General features: G+C 42.8%; 1 protein-coding gene across 7 annotated transcripts in view; it reads left to right on the top strand.

The window, feature by feature from the left end:
* Positions 1-13,593, top strand: part of PSD3 (pleckstrin and Sec7 domain containing 3) — a 586,117-nt gene that overhangs the window by 237,726 nt on the left and 334,798 nt on the right. For 5 of the 7 annotated variants that reach the window (XM_075605135.1, XM_075605145.1, XM_075605154.1 and 2 more), the window contains exon 2: positions 4,345-4,465. The exons of the other annotated variants lie outside the window; for them this stretch is intronic. In XM_075605135.1, coding sequence (XP_075461250.1) covers positions 4,345-4,465 — 121 coding nt within the window. The remainder of the gene's footprint in view (positions 1-4,344; positions 4,466-13,593) is intronic. 7 annotated transcript variants of the gene reach the window in all.

Genomic DNA, 13,593 nt, shown 5'->3' with positions numbered 1-13,593 from the left:
TAATTTCTATAGCAGACTTTTGCCCACCTCCCCAGCAGTGCAAGATCTTTGTAACACTTTCCTGTTTGTGTTCATTTATTGCCAATATTCCCAGCAATTTGAGCTGCAAACTGTAACAATAGATAATGTTAACGTAGTAATATAAGAATACATTTTAGCTGCTGAGTTACACCGACTGAAGGATTGATTGAAAGGCAGCCATTTAGTGAACCCCGGGAAGCAGGATTTTGCTTATTGATCTCAGGATAACGAATTGATCGACAGCTTAGTTAATGTGATCTCTCCTGTGCTAAAGAAAAGCTCCACTCAAGTAAATTGAATTCTATTTCAGCACAGAGAAGAAAACATCAGAGAAAATGAAACCTAAGATACATGATATGCTGTACTTGGTTACACTGTGGACCACTTCTCAGAAGTGCTATTCCATAAGACACCCTCCTCTGGCAGAAGATACCTTACAGCCCATTCACTTGAAAGGGCCATAATGGGACATATATAATAAGAGTTTTTGGAGTAACACTGCTCAGCAAAGATGGTCGTATATGTGCTGGACAGGAGGAAGCCTTTATATATGGCAGTGCACGAGAAACAACATTTAATAGAAAAACAACCCACCCTGTTATCGCTAAATTGTAACTCAGGGGTGCGCAAACTGGCGGACGCACAAATTTTCTTTGGGGGGCGAGGGGGGTGCGGCACTTACAGAGGCCCCACACTCTTCCCCACAACATTTAAATTACATGCCAGGAGAGTGCGCGAGGCCTCTGTATATCCCTTACCTTGTCTCCGGCGGCTTGTCAATGCGGCGTCAAAAGACCCCGCAGGGGTCACATGATGTTTCATTGCCATGGCAACACGACGTCACGTGACATAATAAAACGCTGGAGAAAAGTTATGGGGGGAGGGGGAGTGGGGGCGCGAGCAGGGTTGGAGAGCACCCCTGTTCTAAGTCATTCAAATGATACACTGCTAAACAAATAATACACTTAAACAAAAGTTGATCACTTTATGTTCCCTTTGAGACACAAAGCTTGAACCTGTTGTCATGTTATTACACAAATAAATGAATGGTCTCAGCAAACATAATGGGCTTTAATTGCTTGCAACATACACTTTTAAATCTGATTAAACAGAAGGAGATAGAGATTATTCAAACAGTCTTGTAAAAGCAGAATCCCTGAAGACATAGACAGCGCAGCAGAATACCAGCCCCTCTGCTCTCATTCTATGAGTTAAAGTAGCTACTGTATGAGCAACTGTTCAAATTGCTTAGGATTTCTGAGCACTGTGAACTTCATCTTTGGTTTTCTCACAAGTGGTGTGGAAAACAAATCAAAATAGTTTAATAGGGAGAAGGAGCTGCAGTGAGCAAAGGCACTGGCTGTAAATACGAAGAAAAGAAAATGTGCTAATAGCGCTAATGCAGTGATTAATAATTAGTGTAATTTACCACTAAAAGTGAATACCCAATAGGTCTTATACATATAAGAGAGGCTGCCAGGAAGATGACCAATCAGATCACATATAACACAAAAACAGAAAATAATCAGGCGTCTAAAATAACTCCAGATTATTAGCAGATGTAACAATCTGACCATATGGAATGCCCAGTCTTGTTGTCCTGGGATCCTTCAGGTGTATCTTGAAGGATGTCTCATAGTATGTGGAGAGAAACACAAAAACCGATCATAGTTTGTAACTTAATGACTGTTGATATGACAATATATACAAAAACAAATGAGACAATACTAACACAGACAAACCAACTTATTCCAACATAAACTAGACAACACCTGATGATGAGCTAAAATAGACTAATTTAATAGAATGATAAAAATAACAATAATAACAAAGTGTCTCCTACCCAGGGAGTGACGTGAAATATTCTGCTCCAGTATGGGAAAAATTGGAATCCTACTTCCAACAAGCAGGATGCAGAAGGGCATAATGGATAGTTTCTACCCTTTACTGACTGTAAATAATTACACTGAGAGCCTCATGCATTAAAGCGCCAGGGTTTGATTCCAAGATAGAGGCCACATTATGGGGTGTTTAAATGTCCTGGTTAAGTGACATGGGACATTTACATGCATAGGAGATACCGGCACCCCATAATGGGGCCTGTATCTCGGGAAGCAGGGATCCCGGACATTAAATCTACATGGTTCTGCTCTGGAGACCCCCTGCTCATCTACATCTATCTTAAAATGTATATTAAAATATGTAGTAAGCACCAATACACAACCCACCCCCTGTGCCCACACACAAAACCATTATTTATTTATTTTAACACACGATTGATAACATAGGCCAGCGAGGGTCCTCAGGTGTTTCCCACGGGCATCTGGGGGTTCTCGGTTGGTCTTATTTCTTTAATCGAATGCCTAGTGGTATTATTGCTTGAATTTATTGGCTAGTGGTTTTATTTAGGTACTTGATTGGTTGGCTAGTGCTTAAAATTTTTGATTTTGGGGGTTTAGGTGCTTGTTGTATATGTTTGATTATTGTGTATTTTGGACATTCATGCTTTAGTATTTGGGTGACCATTGACTGCTATAGTAGCTTATCATGCCCATATTATGGGTATGATGTAGTACTATGCCAATCAGTGGGTATAGTGGGTCCAGGGTGGGTGGTTAGGCCTCCCGGGTAGGTAGCGGGGGAGGGTGGTTTAACCACTTAATTACTATAGCAGGTATTAACCGCTAAGGTGATTAAGGGGTTAGGGGCCATTAGACTGTATTTTTTATGTATTCTTTCTGGCAAAGGACGACATGTCCCTACAGTATGCTGACGAGGACGCCCTTCATAATGGCAGGGGTAAGTAGAACGGTTTTATTTACTTTATGCTGGCTGGCTAATGTTTTGTTTAATAATGGCATATCTGGATAATAGTAATTTTGCACATTACTGTACGTGTTTGGTGGGGGGGTGGCTAGGTGTATTTATTGAAATGTAGGCTATCTTTATTTTTAAACACAAATGGTACCGCAGGTCAGCGGGGACCCGCAGGTACCACCCGAGGACCCCCGACCGCCCACAGGGACCACCTGAGGACCCCTGGACACCTGCGGGGACAACCCAAGGGGCCCCAGATAAACGTGGGAACCACCCGATGGCCCCCAGACACCCGTGGGGACCACACATGGGACCCCCGCTGGCCTCTGCTATTAATCCTGTGTATAAAAAAATTAATTATGGTTTTATGTGGGGGCACGGGGTGGGTTGTGTATTGGTGTTTCTTACATATTGTCATGGTTATTGGTGGCCTAGGAGGTGGGTAGTAGGGCTGTTGTGTGTATTTTTGTTTATTGTGGGTAGCGGAGGTGGGTCAATGGGGTAGTAGCCCCAAGCATGGGTGTTTAGGCCTACCGGGAGTGTTTAACCCCTTCATTTCCATAGCGGTATTAACCGCTAAGGTAATGAAAGGGTTAAGTCCATGCGCAACCCACCCTCCCCCGCAAGGCCTAAACACACACCAAGGGCCAAATACCACCTTCATACCACCTTCACCCACCCCCGCTACCCACAATAAGCATGGCACTGGTTGTTAACCCCTTCATTGCCTTAGCGGTTAGCCACTAGGTTAATGAAATTGCCTGTAAATGCATTTTTCATACATGTGATTCATGCCGGGGGTCTCCGGTCGTGATATTAATGGATATCAGCTCCGGAGTCTCCCGTCATGAATCCGATGCAGTAAAATTGCATTTTTTTTTCCGGCAGCTTCTCGCTACCTTCTTATCAACCTTTCCTGGCGAGACGATTTGGAGAGGAAATCTCCATTCTAGAGCAGCGATTAGCCTCGATAAGCTAAACGGGGCTACTAGAATAGCGCGAGTTTGACAAGCTGGCGATAAGTGGATTCTCGCCTCGCGTTGGGCATGTTTTTGGGGGCAAATTTTTTTTACTGAAAAGCTCTTTTATCGCTGACTTATCCAGGGCTTACTGAATAGCAGTAGGCTTTTTTGTGGATAAGCTGGCCATAAGTGACTTATCGCTGTTTACTGCATGAGGCCCTGAGTTTGAATTAGGGGAACTTGGTTCAATTCCCGGTGCCACCTCTTTGTGACGTTGGGCAAGTCACTATATCTCCCTGTGCTTGTAAGCTCTTCTAGGCAGGAACAGTGTCTGTAACATTCCTATGTGATGCGTACCGTGCACTATACTGTAATTGTGAAGCACTTTGAGTCCCATTGGGTGAAAAGTGCTATATGAAATAAAGTTATTATTATTAAAGCAACAACTTGGATACAGTATGTGAAAAACTGGTATTTTTGTTGTTTGTAACTACTATCTGGAATATGAATGAATGATGTTTGTTATGTATTTTTCCTCTTACAGACGGAGAGATATATTTGGGTTAACAGCTCATCAGCGCACTCACAGAATGTCGCCAAAGCAAAGTATGAGTTCCTGTTTGGTGAGGCCATCGAAGCAGCTGATGAGAACACACCAGAAACTGGTAAGCATGGATTTCAAGGACTCCAATGATTCGGATATTATATGGCCCACAATATAAAGGTGTTTATTTTAATTGGTGTTGTTTGGATTTTAATGAGCCAGACTCCATTTGTCTCTGAGACTGTGTATTGTGATCACTGATTTTTTTTAAGTATGGCTATAACAAACGTCTGAAACAAAGGCAATCTTCTCACATTTGAGGCTGTTTGTATACAGAGGAGTTCACAACACCTTATACCATTGGTGGGAAACAGGCGGACTAAGGGGTGCGTGTGGCCCTCAGGGGCTTTACCTGCGGCCCCCCAGCCGCTGGCTACCCCCGTAGCAGAGCGAGTGAACATGTTGTTGGTGTGGATTGGAGCTTTTTTCCACTCCCTGAGCTGCCTATTGACTTTGCTACTCATTACTGTAGTGCCCAGTGTAAGGAAAGGTGGGACAGTATACATCAGTGTGCCGGCATTAGGAAGCTGGAGGGGTGGGAAGGACCTCCTACCCACTGCTGCAACGTCCTTTCTGTCTCTGCACTGTATGTGTGTATGTATATATATATATATATATATATATATATATATATATATATATACTTTACTACAATTACTCCTTGTTACATAGTTACATACCAGCTATCCCCTCCAGAGTACTTGATCGGCATGTAACAGCACAGGCTGTTAAGCTTATTACCATGCAATATAAATGACAGCAAGCTCTCAAAACACCCCCCACTCCTCCCCCCAGAAATAAAGAAATCAGGACATTTAGTGAAGGCATATTGAATCTTTATTGCAAAGTCGTGTGTGTGATCAGATGAGCCGGTGCAGACTCCCCCCCCTCCCTCCACACTGATTGGTCACAGTATGGTCACGTGTGCATGCTCAGTTGAGCTTTTGTGAGCGTTGCGCGAGCATGGCCGTCATAATTTGCTTTCATTACATAGCGCGCTCAGTGGTACCGTGGCCGCAGCCTTAGGATCAGGGAGGTGTGGTGGGATTGTGTGAGCTGCTCCGCAGTGAAGCTAATTCTTGATTAATGGGAAACTACTGTGCATTGCCACATTGACCAAATGCAGGCAGGTTTGTGAATATAAGTGATTGTTAACAATCCCAAGAGAAGATGATAGCGTTTCTGTCAGCAAATACACACGAGTTCCCTACCTGTCTTCTGAGTTAGGGGGGATTCCGAGGTCTCCTGTTTCAAGCTTTCTAGTCAGACCTGGAACAAAGCAGGTTAGAAATTGTTTTAAAGCCTCATTACATTATTACGTGTAGACCGCTGGCTACTTGTTTGAGATACAGTAGGGAGGACAGAGGGGAAATCCCTTCCTCTGCAGGTGGGCGGGGCCTGGGGCGGGGGCGGGGCCCTGAGATACAGTAGGGAGGACAGAGGGGAAATTCATTCCTCTGCAGGTGGGTGGGGCCTGGGTCAGGGGGTGGGGCCCTGAGATACAGTAGGGAGGACAGAGGGGAAATCTCTTCCTCTGCAGAGCCTCCATAAGTGGGCGGGGCCTGGGTCAGGGGGTGGGGCCTCAAGTAATGCAGCCTGAGAGACAGGCTGAGAAAGGTGAGAGAGAGGGGAAGGTTAAAACACAGGGGTAAAAACAGACATGAAAGGGAAGACAGAAAAGAAGAGACACAAAGAGAAAATACATAAGAGGGAAAAGAAAGACATGAGGGGGAGAGAAGAGAGAGAGATGCGAGGGGGCAAAGAGAGACTTGAGGGGGAGCAGAGAGAGAGACATGAGGGGGAGCAAAGAGAGAGAGAGACATGAGGGGGAGCAAAGAGAGAGAAACATGAGGAGGAGCAAAGAGAGAGAAACATGAGGGGGAGCAAAGAGAGAGAAACATGAGGGGGAGCAAAGAGAGAGAAACATGAGGGGGAGCAAAGAGAGAGAAACATGAGGGGGAGCAAAGAGAGAGAAACATGAGGGGGAGCAAAGAGAGAGAAACATGAGGGGGAGCAAAGAGAGAGAGACATGAGGAAGAGCAAAGAGTAATGGAAGGGAGCAGAGAGAGAGAGATATGAGGGGGAGAAAAGAGAGAAACAAAAGGGAAAAGAGTCAGACATGAATGGGAGAAGAGAGAGAGGCATGATGGGCAGGGGGAGCAAGGAGAGACGTGAGCGGGAGAAAAGAGACGAGGGGAAGAGATATACATGAATAGGAGAAGAGACATGAAAGGGAGAAAAGAGAGACAGACATGAGAGGAAAAAAGAAAGAGATATGAGTGGGAGAAAATAAAGAGAGAGAGAGACAAGACGGGACCCTGAAATTTCTAGCTTTGCCACTGGTGAAAGTAGATTTTTATTCTTACAGGTACTCAACCCACCTCCCCCTGTCACAACTCTTCTCTGCCACCTCCCTCTTTTCCCTCCTTCTCTCCATGTGTTTCCCTTCCCCCCCCCAGCTGTCTTACTTTTTCCACCTCCCTCTCCCCCCCCCTCACTCTCCTCCTCTCCCCCACCTGCCCCCTCTCTTACACCCCTTCTCCTCACACTCTCACCCTCCCTCCCTCCGCTATCACTCAATTACCCCCCTCTCACTCAATCCCATTCCCTCAATCCCCCCCTCACATTCTTTCCCCCCTCCAGACACATACAGTACATATTTCCCCTCTCCCCATGATACCCATACAAATCCCCCCCACAATAATACTCCCAAACAATACCCACCACAATACACACAATATAATACCTACCAACATTATAATACCCCCATACAGTACACACAATATAATAACACCCACACAATATTATACCTGCCAACATTATACCACCCATACAATATACACAATATAATGCCCCCCACAAATAATATAATACCCGACCCCCACACAATATAATACCCATACACACAATATAATAACACCCACACAATATTATACCTGCCAACATTATACCACCCATACAATATACTAACACCCACACAATATATTATACCTGCCAACATTATACCACCCATACAATATACACAATATAATGCCCCCCACAAATAATATAATACCCGACCCCCACACAATATAATACCCATACACACAATATAATAACACCCACACAATATTATACCTGCCAACATTATACCACCCATACAATATACACAATATAATGCCCCCCACAAATAATATAATACCCGACCCCCACACAATATAATACCCATACATACAATATAATACCCATACACACAATATATAATACCCCTACACACAAACGATATAATACCCCACACACACAATATACACATTACCTCCCCTCCCCCACAAAATACAAACAATAATAAACACACACACTTACCTTGGGGAAGTTGGGCCCAGCTCCCGGTGGGCACCGGTGGGAGAGAGAGGCCCACAGCAGCTGGGGAGATCTCCCTGCCTCTCTCCGCGCCTCCCCCCGTTTCCCTATGTCTCCGCGCATCTCTCCATACACTGAGCAGGCTCCGGTCAGTGAGGTAGGATGCCCTAATATGGGCATATCCATTTAGGAGCATCCATGTCACTGACTGGAGCCAGGAAGATACGCAGAGCTGCATGGAAATGAAGGGAGGAGCGGAGAGGGACGTGTAGAGACATCAGGTAGACGGAGAGAGGGGCAGGGAGATTTAGATCCCTTATAATTCATACCGGTACTCAGTACCGGCACTTATTGTTTTACCGGTACTGAGTACCGGACCGTACCGTCCTACTTTCACCACTGCCCATTACAGTGCAAAGCAAATTGTGCGGCCGGTGCTGAAACCTGTCAGAAATGTAGCTAGGGCAGATTCAAGTTGAAATGTTATACATTGTTTTTTTTCTTTTTATGCATGTGTTTCTCTGTGCCAATGAGTCAGTCAGAGCTTTAGGGACTTTAACCACTTCCTTTTGGGGGTCCTGGTTTCTAAAGTTAGATGGTGTGTTCACTATGCAGCTGTCACTATAAATCAGGGAGATACCTCACCACAAAATGTATAACTACAATATGATGGTCTGTTGATTGTACTTTGCTTGACGCATATATGCTTGTGTTGTAAGATACATAATAATAATAAATATGAGTGTAACATAAATAAAACCCAGAATACAGCATACACAATGTAGCAATTTGCTAAACGTTGTAATTGATCAAATTCTGAGGGTAGGGTCACTGGCTATGCCCAGGCTGTGCTGAAAACCTGTTTAATACGGCAGGCATAAGTAATAGGTCCATGTTAAAAGGGACATGAACCAAAAGTTGACACACAATGTGCTCATTTGCATGTCATTACCCAGAATCACTGGCTGCAAGGAAGCATTGTTTGCGAAGAGATAATGGGGAAAGACAGGATTGCAGACCTGTCTGAGAACAGGGCCGCAGACAGATTTCTCGGGGCCCAGGACTTGAGTAACAACCCTTTCCCCCCTTGCCCCCCTCCCGGGGGCGGTTTTGCGGGCCCCCCAATTTCGCATCTCGAAAGCCCCTCTATTTTTCCCCCTCTTCCCATGTATTTCTATCCCCTCTGTCTCAATCACTCTTTCCCTCACTCACCCCCCATCAATTACACCACACTCGCTCAATCCCCCTCCCCCACCTCACATGTATTTCTTTCCCCTGTGTCTCACTCTTATCCCTCTTTTACTCACTTCCTCCCTACCTCTCACCCCCTCTCACTCTCCCCCTCATCAATTACCCCACTCTCACTCAATCCCCCCATACCAAAAAACCCGTCCCCCCCAAATACAAAAAACCTTCCCACCACCCAAATAAATAAATATTAAAAAAAACACACCTTCAAATACATATAATAAAATCCCCACCTCAAATATATATTTAAAAAACAAAACAAACACCCCCAAATACATAATAAGAAAAACCCCACCCCTCAAATACATATAAAATACAGACTTTCCTTGGGGATGGTCTCAGGCATCTAGCCGGGCCCGGTGGCTGTGGGGGGGCCCGGCGGTCAGGCCCGTACTCTAGTTGTCGGTGGGCCCGGCTCTCTCCAGCTGCGGGCCTCCCTCCCTGACTGTCCCACGTCGAGCTTCTGACACCAGCACACCGGGCCTCTCTGAAGTCTAGTGTCAGAAGCTCAGTGTGGCACAGTTAGGGATGGAGGCCGGCGGCATCTAGAGGATGGGCCCCCCGCAGCCATCGGCCCGGGACACTTGTTCCAGCTATTCCCCCCCCCCCTTTCGGCGGCCCTGCATGTGAATGCACCACAAGAGGTAATTTTATTTGCTTTAATTTGCAAAACAATTGTACAGGGAGTTGTACTTCTCATGCAACAGCCATCTACTGTGACTCCAGTAAAGTAGTGTCATAAAAAAGAAAATTAAATTAAATTAATATAATAATTCAGTAGGCGTAAAAAAAACCTGTCTCCACTAATGATGAAGACAAAAACTGCGGCCAGGCAGGGAGCAAGAGCGCTGGCGCTCGTGTGCGTTGATGTCACGCGCTCTGCTCGGCCAGGAGATTTGTGGACAGCTGGGTGCGCACGGGGGCGCGGCCAGGAGATTTGTGGACAGCTGGCCACACACGTGTGAGCGCCCGCACATCAGGCACGTTCCAAAAATTATATATTTTTTTTTTTTTTAGCTGTGAAGGATTTTGATACCAAGAGCTTCAGTGCAGCAGTGCTCTCCTGTGGCTTTGTAAGTAGCGACGCTGCAGAGCTACATGTGCACATGCACAAGAGATTTAGCAAGCGACTGCAGGGGAGACATGCTCAGATGTCACTTCCTTTACCACAACGCCTGCCTTTCCCGCACCAATCCAATTAATTCTTCCATTGAAGATTTGGCCATAATAGTGATTGATTAATTATTAATAAAATAATTAATGTAATTTAATTCATTACTTTATTATTTTTTAAATAATTAATTAATTAAGTCAGTCAATAATTATCTACTGTATGTTCTTCAATGTGTACGGCATGTTCTTCAAGGTATATATGGCTTTTCAATAAGGGAAAACTGTATTTTGTATGAAATCCTGAGGTAAATTTTTTTCTAGGATTTTCATTGGTTAGATTTTGGAGGAACGTGATTGGTGCACTGAACTTCACTTTGATTGGATGGCTGCGTCATGTGACGTGGCTGTCGCTGCTTGAAAACAAATTTGCCCATCTCCTGAACTGTCTCCTGCTTTGCAGCAGCGAGCGGGGAAACTGCATTTGGTATAAGCAGTTTTCCGGGATGTACAACACTTGTTTTTGCGCCGCTTGGTGTCTCTACAGGAGACGCCACGGGTGATTTCTGGTATAATCACGACCTTAGTTTTGGATTTGTAAACACTTATGGAAAAAACAGACCATTCTAAAAACGTTTACATTTGGGTAAACTTTGTCAAATATTGACCTTTTGTCCATACGTTTGCAAGCTTTTTTTTTTACTCACCCAGAAGTTCACCCAGTTTATTGAACAAAAAACATTCTGAAAGAAACAAACAAAATATGTGATAACAGAATTAAGTTTGGCTCATATTTTGCTCCTATTGAAAATTTGTTCCAAAGTTTGCCTCGCACACCTGAACAAACTTTTAAGTTCAGATTTTGAACCTGCAAACCTGGCCACCTGTCCTGTTGTGGTCCCAGAAATCCCGGTGACGTGGTTGTAGGTAAAGATTGGATCTAGCACGTTGTCTTACTGTCATTTAAAAGGCTTCCTTATGAAATGTAGCACCGCAGCAAGCAGTTATAGAGTCATTTAGAGTCATGCAGGCAAGTGACCTGACATAAGGAGCCATCTGCTGGCTGGCAAGAGTCTGCCAGATCTGATTGCTGAAATCCAGTCTATAACTGACTGATAACTACATAATGTTGATGATGCTGGTCAAAAAAGCAATGATTTCCTCCTCCGAGTTTTGTATTGCATGGTCCCTGATGGTACAGTAGATCCTTTTTGATGGCTTCATTTAATGTAGTACGAAGCGGACAATCTTGCCACCATGGTCTGAAAACTGCTATTGCGTATATGTATGGAAGAGGGTTAGCTCCTGCCATTGCTGGGTTCGTTGCTAAATTGGTGCTAGAAATTAAGTTAGTTACAGTATTGCTTAGAGACCACATAGACTAGTTTTTACATTATAATTCGTTTTTAACCTTTTTTTCTTCAAAGTTTACTTTTGATTTTTTTAAAAATATATTTATATATAAAGTGATAATGGTGAAAGGCAGGGTTGCAGACGTGTCTAAGACATGTGAATGTGCTCACAAATTATATTCTTTATTGGCTATACTGGTATGGTAACGGTGGAGGTTTTTTGTCGCCTTTTTCACCCGCCAACTTAAAATGTATGTGTATGTGTGTGTATATATATATATATATGTCAAACGACAGGGGGTGCCCAGTGCTACATCCAAATGACAGAACATACATGGTAATAATTACAAAAAATATTGCTTCAGTACTAATAATAATGCTAATACTAATAATAATAAAATATTAGTATTAGCATTATTATTAGTGCTGAAGCATTATTTCTTGTAATTATTACCATGTATGTTCTGTCATTTGGATGTAGCACTGGGCACCCCCTGTCATTTGCTATATTCACTTGCCACAGCCCTCTGGCACTCTATGTGACATTACATATAGTCAAGATTAGGTGGGTGTGGGCGTTTGAGCTTGCTGGGCTTGTGTGTTAAAATATATATATATATATATGTATATATATATGTGTGTGTGTATATATATGTGTATATATATATATATATATACTGTATATCTATATATATATATATATATATATATATATATATATATATATATATATATATATATATATATATATATATATACCTTTTTCACCCACCATAACTTATATATATGTGTATATATATATATATATATACACACACACACACACACACACACACACACACACACACACACACACACACACACACACACACACACACACACACACACAATGTTTGAATAAATAAATCCTCAAATTATTATTACTATCAAATGGATTTGTGGAGCCCCTGGATATTTTCCTTTAGGAACATTACAATTACAATCCGACTAAGCAAAATATATTAGTTGCAGTCATGTTAAAGAGCCCAGCCATGTGACATCTTTTATTGCTTCATTATTTCAGATATTTGCTTTACCAGTTCTAAAAAAACAATTGCAAAAAGCACATTGATCAACATCATGGAATATGCACATTTATATGGACATATTATATTGCATTATTATAAAGTCAGAATGCCTTTCTTAGATAATTACATTTGTGCCTATGCCAAATTGAAAGATATCGTATGTCGCATATAGCACACAGAATGAAGTGGGAAAAAGTAAAGGTCAGTTTGTACAAGAAAAATATATTCATTTTGGACAGCTTTAGTGGACCGGCATATTTACTGTATTTACTGTATACTGTGATACTGTGGCTGAAGAGTATACAACTGTGCAGATCGTTCTGCTAAGCATTTGTCAAACATAAACGGGAAGAGGTTGATCGTTCTCAAACATTTATGCCTGGCTCAGTTTATAGACTTTATTATTGATATGCACTTCCACAGTGTGTCTCAACTATTTTTCCCCACTATTTATATGATTACATTGCAGAGGTAACCAGTTTATCAATAATTACATTACATCAAGAAACTTAAATACACAATTACTGATGGATTTTACAATTACAGTTTTATGATCGTGCTTGTAAATGTAATTATAATTCCTGTTTTTTATTATTATTTGTAATGTCATTCGACATCTTTAATAAACAATACACTAAAACCACATCATAATAAGTTTTCCCATGGGTAACTCTTCAGGCTGATAAAATATGCTGGTTGAAAAACACTGTGCTTTGGCGGTCTTTAGCTTTTTTTATGGCTTTTTCGCTCTTTTTGCAATTTCCTCCTTGCTCAGTACCACTACGTTGCCCCTTTCTCCTTTCCACCACACTGTTGCATTAAGTATGGGTTAATGGGTCTATCCAGCAATTTAACATAATCTGTGATTCAATCTGCTTCCTTCTCTGAAGCTGGTGAAATGGAAACTGGCATAATAAAGTGTTGGGAAAATAAGTGTGACTAAAGCCTTTCGACACTGCAACTAGGCAAATGCTCATACCTCCTCTTCAAACGGTTTTGCTGTATATCACCATACCATAAGGCTACGGCCTCAGTCACTGCGTACACGAGCGCGTCGGAGCGCCTGGCGGTGT

The sequence above is a fragment of the Ascaphus truei genome, chromosome 1, assembly GCF_040206685.1.
Source record: "Ascaphus truei isolate aAscTru1 chromosome 1, aAscTru1.hap1, whole genome shotgun sequence".
Lineage (NCBI taxonomy): Eukaryota > Metazoa > Chordata > Amphibia > Anura > Ascaphidae > Ascaphus > Ascaphus truei.
The sequence above is the reverse complement of the archived record's forward strand: the minus strand, read 5'-3'. Positions and strand labels throughout refer to the sequence as shown.